Here is a 26,895-nt window from a genome sequence, read left to right on the forward strand (position 1 = left end):
CGGAGTATCCAGAAGGCGATCTAGCCATCATATGTCTCAAACTAGGTTATTGTCCTGAGAGATATTTTGGAGATTATCTGTTTATCATGCTGCCAAGTCTTAACTCGAGCTGCTCACATTAGAATTAGCCAGATGTCCTACTCGCATGCTTTCTCTATATGTTTATCTGCCGGTTGTACCTCTAGCTGAATGATTGAATCAAGCTTATTTTGGGGTACAACATAAAAAAATATAAAATGATGATTATTTCTATAATTTTATGTATGAACCATTAAGATGAAAAGGGCAGATAATACATTATATAAAAAGTGTTGGAAATGAATTGTTATTCAAGTGGTTTAATTTATGAAAAGTGATTATTCTATTTGCATGAATTGTAATTATGAAGGGAATGACCTTTCAAAAAAATAGAAGGAAACCAAACAATAGAATGAATACACTTCGAGGTATTCGTTTTGAGAAATCGAGTTGTCTTAGAAAATGTAAAGGGACTTAGGATGAATGTAATATTAAATTTGTGTGTACAAATGATTCACTTTACTTTTAAAATACATGTGGAATCTATACAAATTATTAACTTTAGTCTTTAAAATTTGAACAAAATAAAAAAACTTTTAGATTCTCATTCCCACATTTATTTTACTCCATCCCAAACACCCTTTTCGGGAATAATAATTCCATTCCAACACCCATTCTTATCAACTGCTACGTACCTATTGGTTGCCAAAAAAAAAAAATTATAACCCAAAGTATTTCATCTTTTTTTCCCCACAAATTACTCGAATAAAAAAGATCTAGAGAGTCGGTGTTTGGCCTATAAGATTAAAATTCAAATTGAACCCCAAAACCCAAACCCGAGTTTTTTTTCTGATAAGAGTACTCTTGTAAATACGTAACCACAGGCAGAACCAAACACAACCACTGAGATAGTTTTTCTTTATTTTCTTTCTTGCCAAACAAGTTCAGAGTTTCACTCTTTATATACCATCGTCCAGTCCTCAACTTCTTCTGAATTTCTTTGGCTTCTTCGCCTAAACAAACGCACTCTCTCTCACATTTTTCTACGAGTTTCTGATCTCTAAGACCAACTCATCCGCCATGACTGACAAAGCTGAACCCTCCGACGCGTGAGTCAACTCTCTACGTTTTTTTTTTCTCTTCTCAATACTCTCTTTTTCGATTGAAATTTTTACGATTTTGATGTTTTTTATTTTTCAGAAAGAAGGATTTCTCGACGGCGATTCTGGAGCGTAAGAAGTCGCCGAACCGACTGGTTGTGGATGAGGCTGTCAATGACGACAACTCCGTCGTTTCGATTCACCCTAATACCATGGAGAAGTTGCAGCTTTTCCGTGGAGATACGATTCTCATCAAGGTACTGAGGTTATTTTACACGAAGAAATATCTATAACCTTTTGGCTAGAATGAATAATTTCAAGTAGAAAATTTAGGGTTTACGTTTTTTATGATATAAGTTGAATTTTGGGTATGAGTAGGCTAATGACTGGTAACTGTGCGCGTTGAATGTGAATATATTAATTTGGGATTTTGCTGAGGTTCTCAAAATTTATGCTTTATGCTGAATTGCTGATAGGTATTAATATCATAGATGGGGTCGGACCGCTCGGTCTTTAGTTTTTTGGTTTGTTTAGGTACATAAGTATAAGAAAACAGTTGGTATTGGCATCTTTCTTTGTAGCAAATTTGATGTAGGGACGATATGAACAAGTTAAACTTTCTGTTTGAGCAGAAGCTAGGTGTGATTGGTAGGGGATTCAAAAACAGTTTTATCATTTTCAGATTTTAAAAAATGAAAACAGTAATGAAAACTTGATTGGCACACTTGTTTTAGAAAATAAAAAAAACCGTTTTTGAAAACTAAGTTAAAATCCTTCAGCAAAAGAGAAAACAACAAATTGTTGTTTTCTTTATTTTCAAATCATTTGATTTGAAAATAATTTTCTAAAATTATATTTTTGAATTAACTATCAATTAGTCCCTTAATGTTTTCAGTATAATCTTACTATTTAAAAAAAAAAAAAATTCTTGCTATTTTTCTTATAGTCTTGATTTTTTTTCTTTTGTCATTTTTACAAGTCAATCTACTTTTTAAAATTTTTATCTATATAAATTTAGTAAAATAATTAATTATAAAATTATATAACAGAATATAATTTAATTCTAATTTACAATATATTTGCTAAAAAAAATCATTGATCAAATAAAAATTACAACAAATAATTAAAAAAATATTTTCACTTCAATTATTATTATACAAAAAATAAAAAATATATATATTACATATTCAATTTTTAGATTTTCTACTAAAAAATTATTCAATTTTATAAAACTAAAAAATAGTTAACGGACAATACATTCAATCACATTTTCATAAACATATTTTCAGACACTAAACCTAGATTCTTTTTTCAGAATCATACTTTTTCAAAATACAATTTTTAAATCACTAATCAATCGTGTCCTAAAAAAATATAACTTTAATATAAAAAAAATCAAAGTTAATGACAATGCAATATTGTTATGAATTTAATTAATGCAATATTATTAAATTTTAATTTATCAATATAATTAAATTTTACTTTCAGCTAAACCAATCACATATTCAGTTTCTGTTATATTTTCAAATTTAATCTCAATCACAGATTCAGTTTTTTAAAACTCAAAAACAATTTACTGACATTAAACCAATCACATTTTCAGAAACATGTTTTCAGTCACTAAATTCAGATTTTCATTTCAGAATCCCACTTTTCAAAAATACAGTTTTCTAATCGCGAACCAATCAGACCCTAAGATTTTGGTTTTTGTTTGATAATTTTTCCGTCAGTATTGCATATATCAACTTTATTTTGGCATCATTTGAAGTTTTAGTCTCGAATGCTCTGATGTTTTATGTTTTTTGAACTTGCAATTTCTGTTATTGTTGCAGTTTATCTTATCTTTATTGTTCCTCTTTTTTATGTTCATGATTGGATTTGCAGGGAAAGAAACGAAAGGATACTGTCTGCATTGCACTCGCTGATGATACCTGTGAGGAGCCAAAAATCAGGATGAACAAAGTTGTTAGATCAAATTTAAGGGTTCGTCTTGGTGATGTGGTGTCTGTACACCAATGCCCTGATGTTAAGTATGGAAAGCGTGTCCATATTCTGCCAGTGGATGATACCATAGAAGGTGTTACGGGGAATCTGTTTGATGCATTCTTGAAACGTGAGTTAATAAACCTGCTGCATTTGCTCTTTTCTCCTTCCTTTGTTTTCTTGATTTTTATCTTTTTGCATCCAGTATCATGTTAGCGTGTGCAAGTGATTTTATTTGTATCCTTTATTTTTCCTGTTATCATAGCATTTGTTCAATTGTTCTTAAAGTTAATTTGTGTTGTTTAGTGTAATGTTAATTTAGCATTTTTGTAATCTTTCTCGCTTGCTGTTTATGGTGCTTTCTTTACCACTATTTATGTTGTTTGTCCTAGAGTCTTTCAATTGTTGCTTCTCTAGTTTGTGGCAAATAATGTCCTTGATGGTTGTTTTGTGGATTTTCATCTCTACGGCTAGCAACCAAAATTTTCCGTATTTTTTGTATCAATCTTAACTGATGATTAATTTGTTTCATTCTCTCCCTTTTATGCTCTCTACCTGTCTCTTCCTCTATGGAAGTTAATCTGTCCCTTCTCTTTGGTCAGTGGTTTGATTATGCGATTGTATTCTATTATAGGGAATTCCACAATTGAGTATCGAGCATTTTACAATTCATATCGGTTCCTATTTGCTTTCACTTGTGTGTGTGTGTGTGTTTTAATCTTTCTACTGTTTCTCTATCCATGCTAGTAATAGTGTATGTACGGGCATGTAGCAGTTATGATTGACCAGATTGCTTTTTTAGTTATGTATGCATAATCATGTAGAAGTTGTAATTTACTGCATACCTGCATTATCATGTAGCAGTTATGATTCGTTGGATTGTTTTACTCTCTCTCTCTCTGTTATCTTTTTCAAATTTGTCTTACATTTGTAGCCATTTTATATTTACAGCTTACTTTTTGGAAGCTTATCGTCCTGTGAGAAAGGGGGATCTCTTTCTTGTTAGAGGAGGAATGAGAAGTGTAGAGTTCAAAGTCATTGAAACTGAACCTGGGGAGTATTGTGTAGTTTCACCAGACACTGAAATCTTCTGCGAGGGGGAGCCTGTTAAAAGGGAGGATGAGGAACGGTTGGATGAAGTTGGTTATGATGATGTTGGTGGTGTGCGGAAGCAGATGGCTCAGATCCGAGAGTTGGTGGAGCTGCCACTGAGGCATCCTCAACTTTTTAAATCAATTGGTGTGAAACCACCTAAAGGAATTCTTCTTTATGGACCTCCGGGTTCTGGAAAGACATTGATAGCTAGAGCTGTGGCTAATGAGACTGGTGCTTTTTTCTTTTGTATTAATGGGCCTGAGATCATGTCTAAATTGGCCGGAGAAAGTGAAAGCAATCTCAGAAAGGCATTTGAAGAAGCTGAGAAGAATGCCCCATCCATCATTTTCATCGATGAGATTGATTCAATTGCTCCTAAGCGAGAGAAAACACATGGTGAAGTTGAAAGGCGCATTGTTTCACAACTTCTGACCTTGATGGATGGGCTGAAATCTCGTGCTCACGTTATTGTCATGGGTGCTACAAATCGTCCAAATAGTATTGATCCAGCTTTGAGAAGGTTTGGTAGGTTTGACAGGGAGATAGATATTGGGGTTCCAGATGAAATTGGTCGCCTTGAAGTTCTGCGTATACATACCAAGAATATGAAACTGTCTGAAGATGTAAGTTGAACATTGCCTTTTTATTTTCTTCCTGTATTCCTCTTAAATTTATACAAATGCTACTGTAACGAACCGAACATCAAACATATTCTACATGAACCAACATCCCCAGGTGCCTGCCTGTTCTGGTCTTTTTCTTTTTTTGCTGATTGTCAAAAAATGTTCGCAACAGGTTGATTTGGAAAGAATCTCAAAAGATACCCATGGATATGTTGGAGCTGACCTTGCTGCTCTCTGCACTGAAGCTGCACTACAATGTATTAGAGAGAAGATGGATGTGATTGATTTGGAAGATGAAACTATTGATGCTGAGATACTAAATTCCATGGCTGTCACGAATGAGCACTTCCAGACTGCACTTGGAACAAGCAATCCATCTGCATTGCGTGAAACAGTGAGTGTTCTTTTGTGTACACCCCTTGTATGGTGGAAAAAACTTGCTTTTTCTTGAGAACTGTAGCTTTTGCAATTTTGCTTATAATTGCTTGTTTGTTCTTCAGGTTGTTGAAGTCCCCAATGTCAGCTGGGATGATGTTGGAGGTCTTGAGAATGTTAAGCGGGAGCTTCAGGAGGTAATTATTGTTTAGACTGAAGTTACTTCAACTGAAAATCTTGTAGTTTCTAATCTATTTACAGCAGTAACATTCTTGTATGATTTGTGTCCTTGCAGACTGTTCAATATCCTGTTGAGCACCCTGAGAAGTTTGAGAAATTTGGCATGTCACCTTCGAAAGGAGTCCTCTTTTATGGACCCCCTGGATGTGGAAAAACTCTGCTGGCTAAGGCAATTGCAAATGAATGTCAAGCAAATTTTATCAGTATCAAAGGTCCTGAATTGCTCACTATGTGGTTTGGGGAGAGTGAAGCCAATGTTCGAGAAATTTTTGATAAGGCTCGGGGATCTGCACCATGTGTCCTTTTCTTTGACGAGCTCGACTCTATTGCTACCCAGGTGCTGTCTTTATTGGGTCACTGGCATTTTTATAATTACATTTTTATAAACTAGTCTTTGGAGTTTTGAATAGTAATAAACTGATGGAGTAGGTGAAGTGGATGTTTTGATTTTGATTGCTTTTTTTCCTTTTATTCCTTATGAATCCGATTCAATAATCATTGTTTTTGGAACTAATTTTTGTCTGCAATATTACAGAGAGGAAGCAGTGTTGGGGATGCTGGTGGTGCTGCCGATAGGGTTCTGAACCAACTTCTTACTGAAATGGATGGCATGTCAGCAAAGAAAACTGTTTTTATCATTGGGGCCACTAATCGACCTGATATTATCGACCCAGCACTTTTACGTCCAGGTCGTCTTGATCAATTAATCTACATTCCTCTCCCAGATGAAGATTCGCGTCATCAAATCTTTAAAGCTAACTTGAGAAAATCGCCAATCTCAAAAGATGTTGATTTGAGAGCATTGGCAAAGTATACTCAAGGCTTCAGTGGAGCTGATATTACAGAGATATGCCAGCGAGCTTGTAAATATGCTATAAGGGAAAATATAGAAAAGGTTCGTTCTTGTTAATTGCTTTGATTAGACTTGCAAATGTTGATATGTTTGTATGACTTGAACCTTGTGTTGTATAGGTGTTTAGTGATCTAGCTCTTTTAAGTTAGGCCATCAGTTTTTGACCATATTTACAACTGTTTTTACCTTGGAGTTGCATTTTCTTATCGCATGTGAAATGCCTAGTCTTTCGATGGTGTACTTTATCATGTCTACAAATGAATTTGAGAGGCCATGGCATTTTGAGTGCTACTCTCGGCAGTAGTTGCAGATTAGGTATTTTAGTTTTAAAATTATGAAGGATCTCTACAGCATTGTGTCACATGTAGAAGTATATATTTTTGATTTAGACTGAAGCCCATTTATGAAAAACTTGTTGATTGATTGTTGTGTGGGACAAATAGATATTGTGGTTTTTATCAAAGCCTTCTTAATTTGGCTGATCAAATTTGTTACTGGTCTTCTGATTACAGGATATAGAGAGGGAGAGAAGGAGAAAGGATAATCCAGAGGCCATGGACGAGGACATGGAGGATGAAGTGTCAGAGATCAAAGCTGCTCATTTTGAGGAGTCCATGAAGTATGCTCGGAGGAGTGTTAGTGATGCCGACATACGCAAATACCAGGCATTTGCTCAGACCTTGCAGCAGTCACGGGGATTCGGATCAGAGTTTAGGTTTGCTGAGTCGGGAACGGGGGCAGCTTCTGGTTTAGATCCATTTGCAGCTTCTGCTGGTGTGGCCGAGGAAGATGATCTGTATAGCTAGGCTTTACCTCTACCTTGTACGCTTTCTAGTTTCGTTTTTAGCAATGATTGCATTTCCCGGTTCTTAAAAGAGCACAGAATAGAGAAGCAGGCTCCCTCCTTGTTTCCGTGATAACTTTATATACTGTCGAGTTGCAATTTTTCAAGTTATTTTGGATGAATTAATTGAAAGGAACTGATATTTCACGGAGTTCTCGTCTTTTATTTGATTAGTTATGTTATTTATTATCATTATCTGTCATGTGGGGCCGTCGTCAGTAGCCTTTTCTATAGTCATATTCGCTCTCAGTCGAAAGGTTGAGAAAATATAAGCTTGATAATTCTACTTCTAGATCTAGTGGATTGATTTGGAACGGGGAAGAAGTAATTAATAAAGCCAATTTAATTCAAATCAACTCATCCTGCTGTGTGGGCGTCTACTCTACATAATTATAATTATTAATATAAATGTACATATGCTTATCGTTGGTAATTTTTTAGCATATAGTGGTTATTACCAAGTCATTGCCCTAATCTAATCAGGTTGATTAAGAGGGGCAATATTACTAAAAACTTTTATTAATAGGTATATTTTAACTTAGAGGAGTGTTTGGGAGATTTTCTAGTCCATTTTTTTTTTGCACTTTCTTTTTAATTTGATGACATATGTCATATTTTAATCAATGTCTACTTTTATAAAATAGTTGGTCATGTTTTAAACTTATTAGACTTTTGCCTAGGGCTGCAAATTGGGTGGAATTTTCGGTTTTGGGTTCGGGTGGGGAAAATTAATACCAAACCTGTCCGAAATAGTACTGGGTGCTGGTCAAATCGCGTCGGGTAGGGGAGCTCGAGTTCGAGTGTGGTCGGGTTCGGGTGGGGGAAAGCTAATGCCGAACCTGACCGAGATGGTTGCGGGTGTGGTAGGGGTCGGGTTGCCTTGTTCTTTGTTTTTTTTAAACATCATTTTTTCTTAAAAAATTAGACTTCTAACTATTTTTTTTACAATTTGGATTCGGTTTATTTATTTTTGTCAACTTTTAAGTGATTAACAAATTTTACAATTGATTAAAAATATACTTGGTACATAAAACTTACTATCCGGAAAAAAATTAGTTTATAAAACTATTGCTTATATACTATTGCAATTCACTCAACTCTAAAACTATTGGATCATGTTCAAGTTCACTCACAAATATAAAACTAACATGAATTTATACATTTTTGGACTGTATTTTAACCGATTACCTGTTTGGACACTGTGTTTTGACAAAACACTTTTTGGACTCTGTGTTTTGTAAAATGGTTCAAATAGACACCTAAACTTGATTTTGATCAAATATTTTTGAACTAAAATCACAAATAATTCACCAAACTAATAACTCAGAACAAACGTAAAATAATTCTGCCTAACAACTATGTTGTTATATTCAATTTTTTGTTTAATAAAATTGGGCTTAAGAGTCTATTTGAACTATTTTACAAAATACAGAGTCTAAAAAATAATTTGTCAAAACAAAATCCAAAAAGGTATAAACAAAACTAACATCTATGTCCAACTTTAATCAAAAACAAAAATCCATAATTTCCAGGCCTTAATTAAAATTTAAAAGTCCATAGTCCAAAACTCAAAATCCAAAGTTCTTAACAAATGTAACAAAACTACTAAAAATAAAAAATCCATCAATTCAAAGTCCACAAAATATCCAAAGTCCAAACTAAGATCCAAAATAGAAATTAATTATAGATACTATCCAATTTCCAAAATATTTTGGTTATCCTTCATCATTCCTTCAATTCTCCTTCCCAATTTCCAATTCTGAAATATAAACCTTACATAGAAAAATAAATAAGTTCAATAAATTAAAAAAAAATAGTAAATATGAATTTTGAATTATGAGGTTCTTAAATTCTTACAAGTCAAGCTGCGTTGAGGTTCCCTTCTTGATTCATCCAGTATCTTGTGCAGCAGATGAGACTATAGATAAAGCATTAATAGAAGCAGAAGCATAAGCATTTTCACCTCAAATATTCAATATCCATTCAACTAACTAATAACAATTTTAATTTAACCTCAAATGCTCACTGCTTGCTTAATCACAAATCACAATCTCCCACACTAATATGTAAAATTACAAAATGAAAAGTTTATATTAATTACTAAAAATCAAAACTCACAAAATCCTATATTAAAATTAAAAATATAAATTCAACAAAGTTCAAATATATAATCCTATATAAAATCATATCACAAATTTATAATATACAATATACTATAAATATATATTCATTTAAAATTTAAAAACAACTAAAAGCTACAAATTACCTCTGCCGACACCTCAATGCCCAGCCAAAGCCCTTTGCTGCCTTGCTGGAAGCTTGCTGGAGTTGCTGTCGCTTGCAACGTTGACGACAAGGAGGAGTCGGAGGAGCTCGAGCCAGCAGCGAGGAAGGACACCAAGAGGGAGAGAGCGAGGGAGGAGTCGGTCTTGGAGAAGAGAAGAAGAGGCTGGAATGGTGGTGTGGTGGTCGGTCAGGACTCGGGGACCACTGGGCGGCAGTGGTTTGGTCGGTCAACGCCGATGAGGGGGGAGACAACCGAGAGAGAGAGAGAGAGAGAGTGTAGTCGAGAGAGAGAGTCGGGTGGGGGGGTATGGGAGGGGGTAAATTTTTCATAGGAATTTTTTTATTTAATTTTTAATCTTTAATCTTAAAAAAAAGTAAATAAACAAAACTAAAAAAAAGCTTAGTTGGTTCAGGTTACACCCGAAGCTGATGGAAACGACCACCTGAACTTGACCCAAACTCGTAGTCAGGTTTAACCCGCTCTGACTCGAACACATGTGTTTCGTCTTTTTCTGAAGTTTTTCGAGTGCAGGTCGGGCAAGTATTGCATGTTTTTTGGTCCAGATGTGCAGCCGTAGTTTTGCCATTGTCCTTTTTTTTTTTTAAAGGAAGAAATTTTATTGATTGAGAGGCAAACCTCTGGTGCCATTATAATTAAATCACTCATTTTACATCAATATATAAGTTTAAAATCCATGATTATATATCTCTTCAATATAAAATATAAATTTAACTATTTTTATTAGTTTTTTTTTGTTAATATTATAAATATTTAATAGAATATACCTCTAAAACTATAATATTTATTAATTATATTAATATAAATTCAAATATTATTATTATAATAATATATGATACAATATTAAATATTTAATATAAATTCAAATGTTATAAATATTATTATTATAATAATAATAATATATAATTCTAATTTTTTATAAAATTTTAGTAGAATAAATATTTAGTATTTATATTAATATAAATTTAAATATTATAATATATCATTATTATAATAATTGTTGACGCGGTTCTTCGCCAACAGGTAATTAAGAGAAAAAGAGAAAGGGATTAGTGCCAAATGTAGAACCGAAACAGATATATGATCTTAGAGGATGAAATAGGTGACTCAAGACACGTTTTTTAAGTGGTTCGAAGGTTAAAATCCTTCTACTCCACTAGTCAATATTATTGATCTATACTGAGTATTTGATTACAGAGTATTTCTTACAAGAGATTATTTTTCCAACCCTTATCAACTTTCAGGGTCTCCATATTTATAGGAGAAGACACTTGGAAGTTGTTAAGAGGGTCATCCCGTGACCTTCTTACTTGTCGTATCAATTCTGCGACATTCATGATTAGTTCCTAAACCTGACACATAAGTGTGGTCAAATCATAGGTAAGGAGGTAATGGGCCGCACGGCCCAACCCAGTCGTGGGTGTCTGAATACGCACATTCCTGCTGTGTGTCCGAGAAGTCAGGGGGATATCAGACACGTGATGCCTGATATGTGCACGTTTACCTTGCGTGTGTTGACTTCACAAAGGGTCATAGCCTCCATATGAAGCTCGTACCACGAGCTTCATACTTAGCTCGGTCTTCGACCTTCGGAATCCCTGCCTCGACCTTGGGCAGTGAAGGCGAGCTCTTGGGGCTTCCTCGAGCTAAGAAGGCACGACATTACGACAGAAGCTCCGGCCCCTGGGGATGATCATGAGGTAATCATGGTTAGGCCGCAGCTCGGCCTGCTAATCAACCCGTGGGAAAATCAGGGCGTACGATAATATTTAATACTAGATCTATAATAATTATATTAATATAAATTTAAAAGTTATAAATATTATTATAATAATAAATAATCTTAAATTTTATTAAATTTTTTATCATTTATACTTAAAAAGAAAATATATTCTTATTCTAACTTATATAAATATATATTAATATTAAATCACAACAAACATTATAAATATAGTATAAATATTATGATTGTCACTTAGGTGTCGTGTGTGTACAAATAGTATGACTGTGTAACTATATAAAAAATTAGAATAATATTTCTCTTCTACCAAGAATAAATAACTTATTTTCTAATTATTGAGGTGAGATTTAAATAATATCATTAATGTTTTGTATCTTAAATATGGTAGTTTATGATCTAAAATGTTATCATATTTTTTTTAAAAAAAAATTAAGCATTGTTTTGATTTAATTTTTCTTTAAATATGTTTAGGTCGTTTTTTTATATATAATATTTTTTTAATTTATTTAAAATTTATATCACAATCATAATAACTTAATAATTTTTTTTAAATAAAATTAAACAAATATATCCGTTACTTATATATATATATATTAAATGACAAAAGTATATAAGTTGGATCATTTGTTTTAATCATTATAAAATTATAATTACTCTTTTTGGTTATGGAAAATACACATTTATATTAAAATTTAATTTTTAACTTTCCACTTGTTAGAAGAAAGATTGGTAAAGAAAGATTGAAAGAGGAAGTGAATGAGTAAATCATTAATAATTTATAACTAATACTTGGGAAATAAGTATTCAGATAAAATCATTAAATCATACGATTTGATATGTTATTATTACTTTTATTTCAAAGAGAAAAAAGTGTTACAACTATGATAATTTAGGGGATAAATTGGAAAATACCCCTTTTTAAGACTAGTTAATCAAAATTAGCCAATAAATATATTTAGTTTAATACTACCTAGATTTATAACCACATTTCCCACGGTACCCTTACTCAAAAACCCATGTAAATCTCTGCTATTAATTTCTTTCTCTAAAACTGGAAGGATTTGAGTTGGTAAATGAAAGATGATGGGTTAGGGAAGGATTTGAGTTGGTAAATGGAAGATGATGGGTTAGTGGAAGGATTGAGTGGGAGAAAGATTAATAAAATGGTATAATGGGTAGATTTAATGAAATATTGGGTATAAAAATAAGAGTATTAGAAAGTAGCTAGAAATTAAAATCTCCCTCTAAAACTGAGTACTCCATCTAATTTCATCATAATTTAGCCGTGGATTTATATGTTTAGTAAATGATGAAATTAGATGGAGTACCCAGTTTTAGAGGGAGATTTTAATTTCTAGCTACTTTATAATACTTTTATTTTTATACCCAATATTTCATTAAATCTACCCATTATACCATTTTATTAATCTTTCTCCCACTCAATCCTTCCACTAACCCATCATCTTCCATTTACCAACTCAAATCCTTCCACTAACCCATCATCTTCCATTTACCAACTCAAATCCTTCCAGTTTTAGAGAGAGAAATTAATGGCAGAGATTTACATGAAGGTGAGTAGGGTTTTTGAGTAAGGGTACTGTGGGAAATGTGATTATAAATCTAGGTAGTATTAAACTAAATATATTTATTGGCTAATTTTGGTTAACTAGTCTTAAAAGTGGATATTTTCCAATTTATCCCAAAAAAATAAGGTTGGTTATTGTAAAGACTTGTAATTTTGATTCCTCCGTATTTATCTAAAAACAAACCCGTAAATAAAAATGTTGTAAATTGATTGATTTAAATATTTAATTGTAGTGGCATACTTGTAATAAAATTAAAATATTATGATTAATTATTTTATAAAAAATAAATATTATTTAAAAAATGATATATGCTATCAAATTAATAAAGAGAACATAATAGAGAGTGGGCTAAAATATCTCATTAGCAGCACACTCTTGGGAATTTTTCAAAAATATGACTATTTAGCCATCTTTGTGCAAAAATATAGGAATTAATTTTTTTATAATATGTATAGAAGAATTTAAATAAGAAAAACTTAGTTTACGGGAAAAATAAGTACATAGGACAATTGAAATTTAAACAAAAACACATCAGCACAATCAGTGGCACAAATGTAATTAACAATACAATAGTTCTCAGCTCAAGCCTGAAACACGATCAAAGCTTTCTCCAAAACCACGTAACTCTCTGCAATTGCTTCCATCTCTAGCACTCCCTTCTCCGGCGGTAGCTTTCTTCTCCGGCGACAACTCCTATCTTCGACGATTTCCACAACATTCGACCAATTCTAGCAAAGGTTCGACCTCAGCTTCTGCAAAAACATTTAACAAAAATCTGACCACTTTGATAACTAAAGTATTGATCCTTTTCTGCAGAAATAAAATAAATTCCAACATTCTTCCAATCATACGAGCTGCAATCTTTGAAAATTCCAGCGACCTGCATATCCACTACACGATCAAAAAACAAGGTTTGCAAGAAATCGTCTCCTCTGTCAACTCTATTCTATTGTTATTTTCTTTTATTTGGAAACTATCTTAAATCTTCTATCTAAAAATATATTATTTGCATACAAAATCAAAATTATAGATGAACTATTATCTTGATTATAATGATAATGATCATGATCATAATGTGCTTGCTGAAAAACACAAACAATTTATAAACTAAAAAATTGAAAAAATTTATCCAAACCCACTGGTTTGTGTACATTGATTAACAAAAAAATAGACAAGAAACAAGAACTCTGAAAATTTTACATTCTAATTTTTCTTTACAATAAAAAGAATAATTTTATATTAGTGTGAATTTTAATTGCCAAAATATTGAGTAACATTAGGATAACCAGTTACTTGGAAAAATAATCAATATATTCAACTAAATGTTTCAGTAGGGTATGGGACTACAGATTAAGGAAACCAGTTACCTTCCCACTGGTTTGTGTACATTGATTAACAAAAAAACAGACAAGAAACAAGAACTCTGAAAATTTTACTTTCTAATTTGTCTTTACAATAAAAAAAATTTATTTGATGTAGGTGTGAATTTTTACTGCAAAACAAACAGTAACAATAGGGTAACCAGTTACCCTAAAAATAGCCAAAATATAAAACTAAGTGGAAATTACAACTATATAAAACTAAGTGTAAAAACAGTCAATATATGATTAAATATTAAGGTAACCAATTACCCTACAAAAAAAGTCAATATATAAAATTAAGTGTAACCAGTTACCTTGCAAAAACAGTCAATATATAAAACTAAGTGGAAAAACAGTCAATATATAAAACTAAGTGTAACCAGTTACCCTACAAAATCTAAATGTTCCAGAAGAAGATATGATTAAAGATTAAGTTAACCAGTTACCTAGCCTAGCCCATTTAGAACCAACTAACTGCTTAAAAATTGCCAAATTTTGCAGGTATGGACAATACTATTTCTTTGGTTCAATATGGAGGCAAGTGGAATGAAAACAACGAGTATCAAGGGTACACAGTGACTGGGATATTAATACCACCAAATTGTTCTCTTGACAACTTGGTGAATTTGATAAAAAAGGAGATAAAGGAAACAACAACAATTATTGAAGTTTCTTATCAAGTAGAAAAATGAACACCACCAATGAAGGTTGTAATAGACAATTCAGTGTTGTTATTCATGGAAATAAAGAAAAAAGTTATTGCAAAAATAACAGACTTATCATTGTGTGTCACTATAGTTCAAGAATCAAGCAATGAAAATGACATTCTTCTACTAGCAAATCAAAAAGCTACAACAGAAGAAATGGAGGTGGGGACATTATTAATGCAAGCAAACCAAGCTTCCATTAATGAACAAATGTTACTTAAAGAAGGAATGTCAAGCACAACAAATGAGGGCATAAATGTGTCATACATACCTCATTTTGCTGAAGAAGTAGCTGATTTCATAATTGAAGACAATACAAAAAGAAAAAAGAAGTTGGAGGAAATCCAAATAGTAATATCTGATTACAGAGTCAACACAATAGAGCAAGGGCAAATTTACAAGGATAAGAACACAATCAAATCAGCTCTTAGCTACTATGCAATGCCGCATAACTTCCAGTTCAAAACAAAAAGATCAGAACCTAGAAAGTACCTAGTTACCTGCGTAGATGAAACATGCAACTGGTTGGTGAGAGCATCTAAGTACAGAAATCAAGATTTATTCAAGGTAGGAAAATGCAATCAAAATCACACTTGCTCTTTTGAAATTGTTTTGGAAGACCATAGGCAAGCAAAAAGCATCGTAGTTGGTGAATCAATAAAGAATAAGTATAAGTCAATCAAAAGAAATTACACTCCAAATGACATCATGAATGATATGAATGATTACTTCAGAGTAACTATGGGATACACAAAAGCATGGAGATCAAGAGAGAAAGCTTTGCGTCTAGTAAGAGGGAACCTCGATGATTCATATCAAAAGTTGCCAATATATCTTTACATGTTGAAGCAAGCAAATCCAGGAACAATAACACACTTACTCACAGACAAGGAAGATAGATTCAAATACCTATACATAGCTTTCTCTAACTCAATCAAGGGTTGGAGATACTTGAGGCCTATAATTGTTGTTGATGGAACTTTCTTGAAAAATGCACGTGGTGGTACCCTATTTTCAGCATCAACGTTAGATTCAAACAAAAACATTTTCGTGTTGGCTTTTGGAATGGCAGACTCTGAAAATGATAACTCATGGCTTTGGTTCTTCTCCAAATTGAGAGACACCTATGGAGAACCCGAAGGTATGATAGCTTCAATGATATATTCTTGTTTACAAACCCAAAGGAACTGGTTACCAAAACCAAATACACAAATACATGCTATTTCTTTTAGTATCTGAATAAAGTAACTAGTTGCCTTCACCAAAATTAAAAAAAAAAATTGAAAAATACCTAATTTTATTTTTTATTTAAAAATATTTATACTCCATAGGATTGGCTATAGTTTCTGACAGACATAAGAGCATAGACAATGCAGTACATATGGTGTACCCAAATGCTTTCCATGGAGCTTGCATGTTTCACTTGCTCAATAATTTGAAAAGCAAGTATGGAAGCCATGGAGAAGAGCTACAAATGAAATTCATTGTGGCAGCAAAAGCATACACAAAAACAGAATGTGAACACTACATGAGAGGCCTTGATAGAATTGATAGACGCATTAGACCCTATTTAGAAAAAAGCCAAGTATGAAACTTGGGCAAGATCATACTCACCAACAAAAAGATGACATCCAACATCACAGAATCACTCAACGCTGCACTAAAAGCTTCAAGAAATCTCCCCATTTATATCTTGGTTGAATGCCTTAGAAGTTTGGTTCAAAAGTGGGTTTGGAACAACTCAAATAATGCAAACAGAACATTCATAAAAGTCTCTACAACAACAGGGAATGAGTTGAGACATGACATTGTTTAAAAAATGAAGTATGAGGTATGCAACTAAACTTATTCTTACTATTATTTATTCTGTCAATAGATGGTAACCAGTTACCTTCCATAACAACATGATTTTTTTTTTTACACTGAAGCATAACTAGTTACTTTCAATCTTAATTCTAGTTAAAATGTTTATTATCTGATTCTATTTCATGAAAAAACTATTTTTAGGTCTTGCCTTTCAACACAATAGAATACCAAGTTCGTGATCAAAAGGGGATAAATTTCACAGTAAATATACATAATAGAACATGTACTTGCAATAGGTTCCAAGAAGATGAAATCCCTTGTGGCCATGCAGTAGCTGTCATTGCAAAGAGAAACTTGAGTGTGTATGATTATTGTGCAAAGTTCTACAGAACAAAAACGTTGAAAGCATTGTATCAAGAAAATGTCCATTCTTTACCCCATAAAGATGAATGGAATCTCCCACAACACTTGGACATAATGGTGCTGCCTCCAAAGGCAACAATCCCTGCAGGAAGACCAAGAAAGAAAAGAATAAGATCAAGAGGGGAACCTAAAGTAATAACCACCTGTGGGAATGTGGGCAACCAAGACATAACAGGAAGACTTGCAGGAATCCTCCAATTGAGAAGCCAAACAAACAGAAAAAGCCAAAGACATAGATTCATATTTTACATCAAAACAAACATTTCATAGCTTTATTCATTGAAAGAGTGACTTTCATATTCATCAAGTATCATTCAGTATTTTTATAAGATTGTTTCAAATTTAAACACATTGATTGATTATGCAAACTTATAAAATCCTTTCTGTTGACCGCGTTTTTGGCCAACGACGTGTAGACGTCAAAAACGACAAAAACCTTCAAGAGAAATAAACGACACAGACGATTTTATAGTGGTTCAGCCCCAATATGTTGGTAATAGCCTAATCCACTTAGAGTTGTGATTATAGATCTGCACTCAAGATCAGATGAATCTGAGTCAACTGAGTTTCTTCAGTGCAGATTACAAGAATACAAGAATTCTCTCAAATACAAGTACTCTCTCTCTCTCTAGAAAATTAGAATTCGAATCAAAAGTTCCCCCAAAGGTCCAAAAGTCCCCTTTATGATGCCACAAGTCTTGTATTTATAGGCTTAGGATCGTACAGATGATATCCCCATAATCGGGATATTTTATTATTCTCATTATATTTAAATTACAACAATATTCAAAATGTTACAGTACACTAAATTTGTGGGATAAATGAGAGATTCCCGTGTATGCCAAGACCGATTCTTGTTGAAGCCATTTCTAGGAATCTTGACGTAGTCCTACTCTATCTAGTTGATCCATATCACCTTCAGTCTGGTCGGCCACACCTTTACTGGGCAGACATGCACTTGACTGGGCAGACAGGTCATGACTGGGCAGACATGCACTTGACTGGGCAGACATGCACTTGGCTGGTCGGACATGGTCATGACTGGTCGGACATGGTCATGACTGGGCAGACAAGGTCATGCCTGGGCAGACAAGGTCATGCCTGGGCAGACAATCATATGACTGGTCGGACAAGGTCATGCCTGGTCGGTCATGACACTTGACTGGCCAGTCAAAATTCTTCATTGGTTTACCGGGTCACCCCTAAGCCAGATCACTTTATCACAACTCTGAGGAGCCAATATATTTATTGACTATTAATGTGTCGTTTACGGACCATGCACTGCCACTTGTCACCTCTATTGCCACGTCATCGATCTCCAATTTTTGGGGATAACATTTGCCCCCCAAGTTTATTATACGATTTTCTCGTATGATAAACTTTTCTTCCAGCAAAATGTTCTTGAGTTCATTCAAAAGCTCCTATCCGGTTGATAACTTTCACGTAAACCCACGACTGAACTTGTCTTTTGATTTCTTCAAATTCTATTTCTTGATCTTGTTGTAGTATGTGTTTTGGATGAGAAATGGTGTTTGTGTTCATGGAATTTAGGGCTTTGTTTTTTCGGAATGGGTTTATGTTTGTGGTATGGGTCTAGGGCTGCTTGGATGCCTAGATTGCCTTGGAATTTATGCCCATCCGATCGGTACTATCCACTACCCCTCGGACAAACCCCAACTCCTCGGCCACGCGCCAACTGGCTCCTCGGACGCACGGCGACAGCCTCGGCTAGGCATGGTCCGCTCGGATAGGCGCGGAAACCGCTCAGATGACATGCATCACCCGCTCGGACAGGCGCAGCAGCAGTTCGGCACCCAGCATCCGCTCCTCGGACCAGACGCAACCCCTTGGACGCACGCTGCTCCTCGGACCCTGGCCATCCGCTCGGACGCAGCTTCACTGCTTGGACACATGCTGCCAGCCGATCGGACACAGCCACCTTCTGCTCGGACGCCAAGGCACCACCTTCTGAATGCACGCCTGCTGCTCGGACACGCCCTATCCGACCGGACACGCAATCAAGCCGCTCGACGTTTAGCCTTGGTTGTGCGGCACCACCACTCGGGGATATGCTTAGGCAGCCATGCCATATGCCAAAAACTTATCCCTCCAAATACCATCAAAACACCTTGTTCGAATCTCCCATAATTATTTTGAGAGATTGATTTCTCTCAATCAATCTTGGTGAAAAATTGACTTCTCTTCTCAAAGACGTTTTTTCACTATGTAGTATTTACTTTGCATGCATTTGTTTGATTCACTCCAGGGACTCATCTATGTTATTTATTCTAAACAACAGAGTTTCCTACTCGATCGGTGATACATGCTTAGCCGACCAGGGAAGTTGTATCTGCTCTCCTGAGCAGGAAAAATTTGCACCTGATCAGCTAAACTTGTACCTAGTAGTTTACTCTTTATTCTTGTATAGCTGAGCTGTTGGCATTTATACTTTACTTTTCTTTTCTAACTTAAAACATTCTAAGTCTTTTTAGACTTAAAAAGTTATAAGTTTTTTTTTTGTGAATAGTAAAGTCACTTTGATGTATGCCTTATATTTTCGCATGAGTACTTTGTTTTCTAACTTAGAAATTCTAGACATTTCATAAGTCCATACTAAGTATACTTTCTCACACTCTTATTGCTCTAACATTTTATGAGCATAATGTTTATTGTCACACGAGTATCTGCTCCTAACTTGAAATTTTAAAAATTCCAAGTTACTTAAGCTTTGTGAAACAAGTTAGCTTAATGGCCTTTTTGGACTTCGAAAATTTACAAGTCAGCCTAAAAACATATATATTAACTCGTGCTCTTATTCCCTGTGTTAAATTATATACTAGTATACCCCATGTGCCCCCCAGGTGATTGAGGGTTGAAAGATCTTTAGTCACCTGCTACTTGACCGAATTTGTTCGAGCAGTTAATTGCTCGTGAAACACATAGAATATATTGAAAATATTCAAGCAGTTGAACACTGCTTGAACGTATCGACCAGTTCAACACTGTCCGATTTTACCGACCAGTTGAACACTGCTCGGATAACTAACACACATGCATATTTGTAGCAAGAATCGACCACGCTGCGCGCAGTCTCTTTTATTACTCGTAAATTAAAATGGACAAAACATGTCTAATAACGAGTCTTAAACAACCAAAATTGTTCAAAAATAAAATGACTGGTTAGCAAATAACCAGCTCATAAAACAAACTTAAATAACAAGTCAAACAACTCGAAATCAAGCTACCACTCTGAAAGCGATATTTAAAAATAATATATCCTCTGATGCTCGCCACTCCAGTGGTTTTTGATCCTAGCACTCCCGCTCAGCATACTTCTCCTTTGCTTTGTTGCTTTCCTCAGCCAAGTGTGGACCTCCACATATAGTGTCTAAGGTAAAGTCCACAGGTCCGGGCAGCAAGGGTGGAGATCTTTGTCGCTTGAAACCAAGATTGCTGCTACCTCCTTCTCCTTGGGGTGCCTCTGCCCGATACTTCCTCAACTTGCCCGACCGGAGAAGGAATTCTATCTCGTCCTTGAGGTGATTGCATTCATTCGTGTCGTGACCATAATCTCCATGGAAACGAAAAAACTTATTCATGTCTCTCTTCCTCATCTCTTTCCTGATGGGGGGAGGCTTCTTGTAGGGAACCTCTTCATGACTAGCAAGATATATTTCCGCTAGGATGGTCAAGAGAGTGGTGTAGTTAGTGAATTGAGGCTCATAATTGGTTGGCTTTTCATTTGAATTCAACTTTGCTTTCTTTTCCTCATGGTGGTCAGACCCGTTATTTCCACATTTCCTTCCACCAGAGTCACTTGATCCGCGCGAATTGTTTATGCCATTCTCCTCTTTCTCTATTGCATCATCCAATTTCATATACTTGTCCGCCCGGTCAAGAAATTGCTGAAGTGTTGAAATTGGATTTCTATGTATACTGTCCCACAAAGGGCTCTGATAAGTTATCCCAGCAGATATGGCAACCATCTTCCCCTCGTCTCCTACAGCAGTTGCTCTATTGGCTTCTCTCATGAACCTCTGTATATAGTTCTTTAGAGACTCATCTTTTCCTTGTTTGATATCTGCCAAGTGGTTGGCATAAACTGGTGGGGTCCGGGCAGTGTTGAATTGTCTACAAAACTCCTTCCTAAATGCTTCCCAAGAGGTAATGGAGTTTGGCTTAAACTTCTAATATCATTCCTGGGCAGTATCCGACAATGTAGTGGGGAAAACTCTACACCGATAATCGTCACTTACTCCGAGCAATTACATATGGTCCTCGAACTTCCCAATATGTCTGATGGGATCTGCCTTTTCTGTATATACTGGCAGAATCGGTGCTTTATATTTTGCCGGAGGCTGGGCTGCTCTAATCCGGGCACAAAATGGGCTTCCACTCCGGTGGTCTATCGCGTCTATCTTGGAAGGTCGTTTTGACAAACCTTGCACTACAGCTGTTAGCATGTCAAGCTGGGCTTGGATGGCTGGTGCAACTGATGAGGTTCCAAGGTCTTGACCGCTTGGTCGGGCATTACCATTTGGCGCGCCATCGTCAAGTATTTCTACTTGACTGGCAAGGCGGTCCAGATTTTGCCCTTCGACCGGGACGGTCCTCCTCTTGTTGGTGATAATGTCCCTCAGATCCTTCCGGGAAGCATGCTCTCCTGCCCGATCAAACACCGTACTTTTCGATTTTTCAGAGGGTTTACTACGCGGGACTTGCTCTCTCCCACTACGTTGCTGGCCGGGGTGCAGTGGAGGCCTTTCGGTACGTCCTGGGCAGTCTTTTCCTCCTTGTTGGTCATTGCCCTCCTTTTCATTTGACTGATCGGTGTGATGACTCAGCCTCATCACGATCGTGCCCATCTTTGAATTGTGAAGTCCTCTTCTCTCGAGGAGTCTTGGTCTGATCCTGCATGGGTGGAGTCTTTTTACTGCCCGACCGGTGACTCCCTGTCCTCGAAGTTTCTGATTGGTGGCTCCTGGAGGGGGTTCTAAAGTTCTCCCTTTGCATCGAGGCAGTTCTAGATCGGTCCCCATCATCTTCCCGACTAGGGGGGTTACTCCTGCTTCTGCCCGGTCCTCGAGAATCGGCTCTGTTAGTGGTCCTCCGACCAGCGTTATTATTTCTTGCTCCCTGGGTGGCTGCTTGTGCAGCGGCTTGAGAATTGGCTTGGGCCAATTGGGTAGCTGCTTCTAGAGCAAGTGCTGCTTCACGATGTCTCCGGTTGACCTCCTCCTGTTGTTGTCTGAGCTCTTCGCTTCTGGCCTCCATATCGCGCTTTTGCTGCTCTAACGTGGCTTTTTGCCTGACCATCTCTTCAAGCGAATGCCTCCTGTCTGGCGTGGAATTGTGCCATCTCCTCCTGGAAGGCCCCCATGGCCTCCTGGAGTTCCTCGACTTCTGGAGTCACGTCCTCGAGCATGACCCTGGGCTCAGTCTCATGGTCTTGAAGGCTAGGACCTTCTGATTTGGCGGGCTCTTTAGAGAAGCCTGTCTTCTTGGAAGCCGCATTGGTGTTCTTAGGCGCCATAATACCTCAGGGACCGTCTGTCTTTCTCTTCAGGCTCTCAATGAAAGCACCAAAATGTTGACCGCGTTTTTGGCCAACGGCATGTAGACGTCAAAAATGACAAAAACCTTCAAGAGAAATAAATGACACAGACGATTTTATAGTGGTTCAGCCCCAATATGTTGGTAATAGCCTAATCCACTTAGAGTTGTGATTATAGATCTGCACTCAAGATCAGATGAACCTGAGTCAACTGAGTTTCTTCAGTGCAGATTACAAGAATACAAGAATTCTCTCAAATACAAGTACTCTCTCTCTCTCTAGAAAATTAGAATTTGAATCAAAAGTTCCCCCAAAAGTCCAAAAGTCCCCTTTATGATGCCATAAGTCTTGTATTTATAGGCTTAGGATCGTACAGATGATATCCCCATAATCGGGATATTTTATTATTCTCATTATATTTAAATTACAACAATATTCAAAATGTAACAGTACACTAAATTTGTGGGATAAATGAGAGATTCCCGCGTATGCCAAGACCGATTCTTGTTGAAGCCGTTTCTGGGAATCTTGACGTAGTCCTGCTCTATCTAGTTGATCCATATCACCTTCAGCCTGGTCAGCCACACCTTTACTGGGCAGTCATGCCCTTGACTGGGCAGACATGCACTTGACTGGGCAGACATGCACTTGGCTGGGCAGACAGGTCATGAATGGTTGGACATGGTCATGACTGGTCAGACATGGTCATGACTGGGCAGACAAGGTCATGCCTAGGCAGACAAGGTTATGCCTGGGCAGACAATCATATGACTGGTCGGACAAGGTCATGCCTGGTCGGTCATGACACTTGACTGGCCAGTCAAAATTCTTCATTGGTCTACCGGGTCACTCCTAAGCCAGATCACTTTATCACAACTCTGAGGAGCCAATATATTTATTGACTATTAATGTGTCGTTTACGGACCATGCACTGTCACTTGTCACCTCTATTGCCACATCATCGATCTCCAATTTTTGGGGATAACACTTTCAAACTACTTTCTTGGATTTGTTTGCTTCTTATTTATCAATGCTATCATCAGTATAAATACACCATAAGGAAACAAACATGAATTAACCAGTTACCAAAAATTAATAACAAAACAACGATATATGTAACTAGTTACCCTGAAGTTACAATACAAGATAAATTACCCACTATAACAATCTAAAAGACAAAAAAAGAATTAAAACCTTTACTTTCTTTTATCACAAACTCCTCTATATATAATATTAAAGTTACTTTAATATTAACTTAATAAACTGATTGCATAACTATAATAAGACAAACTTAGTGGAAAAATCTAAAAAAACACTTAAGTAACCAGTTACCCTCGGTATATTAGGAAAGAAACAGCCTGAGTACCTGGTTACCCTCAAAATCATTCTTGATCGAATAAAACCAATAAAATTAGTTAAACAACCCAACTGGGAAATAGTTTCCCTCAAATTATTCCATAAAACATTGTACAAAAATACGAAAACAAATAGAAAACTACTTATCTACTTTAAAGTGTTATCTAAAATATATACTAATAATTGAAATTAAAAACAACAAACCAATGGGGAAAAAACAAAAAAAAAAACACTTAAGTAACCAGTTCCCCTCGGTATGTTAGCAAAGAAACAACCTGGGTACCTGGTTACCCTCTAAATCATTCTTTCCACCACTTACACCTGAAAAATTAGCTAAACATCCAATCTGTGAACTGGTTACCCTCAAAACAATTCCATAAAACAAAGAATATTTTTTAAAAATAAAAAGGAATACTAACTACCTGCTTTAAAGTGATATATAACATATATATTAATAATTGAATTAAAGAATCAATGAACAAAAAAATAAAAATAAAACAACAAATAAATTAACAAAAGGCTATACCGATATATATATATATAAAATGACCTTAAGAATCCCAATGTTTTACATAAGCAGAAATTTAAAATAACTAACTGTTAAACTAGAAATTGATCCATCATTTAATTACTGTTGTAGCAAAAATAAAAAAGCAAAAGAAACATAATATCACTAAAAGCCTATGTAGCAATTTTCATTATCTTCTGTCTCCCTCTCCAAAAGCTTTTCATTGAACTCATCGCTAGTTAAGTATCCCTCAAGTCTATGTTCTTTCCATGATAGTACAAGCTGACAACAATGTTTTTGCGAATGAGACGAACATCAATATGTTTAGGCATCTCATTCTCCTTCCCAAGAATTATTTGCTCAGCAAAATAAGTAGAAAACACCCCACAATCGCTGCATAATGGAAACAGGTAAAAAAAAACTAAGAACATATAAACAAAAAAGAACACAAAGAAAAAAAAAACTAAAATCAAATAAACAAACTAACCAATCAATTTGTTGAGGAATGCCTGTAGCAATGCTCAACTTCAAAGCCTCATTCTCTGCCACATCATATGGACTAACATCAATATTAATATCTTGATGATCATAAAAAACAATCTTCTTCAATAGAAGAGGAATCAAAACAGGAAATGCCTCAATGATAGGTAAAGTCTGATTTTCATGCTTTGCACCAGACATTGAATCATACATCGTAAGTGATCTCTGCTGTATATTAAAGTGCAACAAAATCCAATGCATAAGAGCCTTCACATTAACAGGCATGACAACATCATCAAGCAAATTCCAATGAGTTGCACAAAACATAAATTCCCCCTTCATTATCTTCAAAGCAATGCAGCTCTCATCTACTTTAAATGCACCACTACCTTTTTTCTTAAAATCTTCATACATAAACACTATGTTTTGCCCAAAACAAGTGTCACTCGTAGATACTCTCCTCTTCAAATCTTTAGACAATTTAACCTTTCTCCTCAAATAATACATCACATCAATATGCTTCATAATAAAAAAAATACATGCTTATAAGATGATATATGTAGAAACCAATCTACTATAACAGTCAAGAAAACTTTATTACACAAGGGTAACTGGTTACCATCATCAACACAAAACAGTTACAAAGCTTGGGTAACCAGTTACCCAATGAACTACAACAAAGAAACAGTAAGGGAACTGGTTACCCAATAACATCATAATATATAACATAAATAGATCACTAGACTTATTACCTTTTAAAACAAAAAAAATAAGTCCAACATGAAAAAATAGATAAAATAAAAGGAAGAATCTCACTGTTGAATCAACGAATTGCCCAGAGAAATAAAGGCTATGAAACAAAAGTCTTCTCAGAAATAAGGACAAAAGTGAAGTTAATTGGTGGGTCCACGGAATTATCATCATATTTCTTGAACCTGAACAATAAATTAAAATAAAATAAAAAGTTAACAAATTAATCAGACATATTACGCATAGAAATAACTTAAAAACAATTAATAGTTATACATACTTGTTCCTTTTCTTCAAATCACGTTTAATCCAGGAGTCAAACTCAGACAGTTGTTCTTTAGTGTGATTATCACCAAGTTCATTGGAAAATGGACAAATATTATCCAATATTGTCCTCTTTCTTTTTTGTTTCACTCCGACTTCAGAAGATCCAAAATTTGTTAAGAAAGAAGACTTTACTACAGCGCTCGGCCTTGCTTCCCTTTTCTTTCCCAAAATCAGTCCATTATCAACGGCTTGTGCATCATCATACAACACAATCGAACACTTACTTTTATCCTCCAAAGAACTACTCTCTTTAAGTGGCCTCTCAACCGATTCATTAATAACTCTCCATATTACCTTAGAGACATGAAATGTGGGAGTTCGAGGACTTGAGCATACAGTTGAGTCAACTTTAATTGGCTCCTATAAAAGAAATAAATATGTACAACCAATACTTCATTAAAAGCAAGAAAATAAGGGGAAAATAACCAATTGCTTAAACAACTAAAACGAAAAGAAAATCTTACTTTATCAGTAGTAAAAAATTGTGAGGCAATCTGAACAGAATGCTTCAAATCAGCCCCCAACTCCTCACCAATATCAACATTTTGGTAACCTCCAGAAGAATGGCCATAAAAAAAATTCTAAAATACAAAAACCAACAATTTTTACAAAAATTAGAACCAAATTAGACATAATATAGGGAAACACACAAACAATAGTAACCAGTTACCTCAGAAGAAGCCTTAGCATGCATAGGATCTTCAAACTCTCCACCAACATTATGATTACCAGCAACCATAGATGCCTTAATACCACCCAACAAAGATATAACAGTAGCAAAATCAGATGCGAAAGAATTCTTCAATTCAGAAATTGCAAGCAATATACACTTCTGGGAATCTTGCACTTCAGCCAATTTT

General features: G+C 35.3%; 1 protein-coding gene and 1 long non-coding RNA gene across 2 annotated transcripts; one reads left to right on the forward strand and one right to left on the reverse strand.

Annotated features, from left to right (window-relative positions):
- The first annotated feature begins 879 nt into the window (after positions 1-879).
- Positions 880-7,282, forward strand: LOC133788667 (cell division cycle protein 48 homolog). Its single transcript, XM_062226216.1, has 9 exons — positions 880-1,127; positions 1,219-1,375; positions 3,003-3,231; positions 4,053-4,819; positions 4,992-5,213; positions 5,320-5,391; positions 5,490-5,771; positions 5,970-6,329; positions 6,800-7,282. The coding sequence occupies exons 1-9, from the start codon at positions 1,099-1,101 to the stop codon at positions 7,091-7,093; spliced, it is 2,412 nt and encodes an 803-aa protein (XP_062082200.1). The 5' UTR covers positions 880-1,098; the 3' UTR covers positions 7,094-7,282.
- Positions 7,283-8,649: 1,367 nt separating this feature from the next.
- LOC133789936 (uncharacterized) lies at positions 8,650-10,126 on the reverse strand. Its single transcript, XR_009873797.1, has 3 exons — positions 9,398-10,126; positions 8,989-9,049; positions 8,650-8,903 (listed from the first exon to the last, which is right to left on the reverse strand). It is a non-coding gene; the product is annotated as an uncharacterized LOC133789936 (long non-coding RNA).
- Positions 10,127-26,895: the final 16,769 nt, after the last annotated feature.

This window comes from Humulus lupulus, chromosome 7, assembly GCF_963169125.1.
Source record: "Humulus lupulus chromosome 7, drHumLupu1.1, whole genome shotgun sequence".
Taxonomy (NCBI): Eukaryota; Viridiplantae; Streptophyta; class Magnoliopsida; order Rosales; family Cannabaceae; genus Humulus; species Humulus lupulus.

Coding starts and splice junctions, on each gene's coding strand:
- LOC133788667 (XM_062226216.1), top strand. CDS start 1,099: ATGACTGACAAAGCTGAACCCTCCGACGC. Junction 1,128..1,218: donor AAAGCTGAACCCTCCGACGC/GTGAGTCAACTC, acceptor TTTATTTTTCAG/AAAGAAGGATTTCTCGACGG. Junction 1,376..3,002: donor GAGATACGATTCTCATCAAG/GTACTGAGGTTA, acceptor TTGGATTTGCAG/GGAAAGAAACGAAAGGATAC.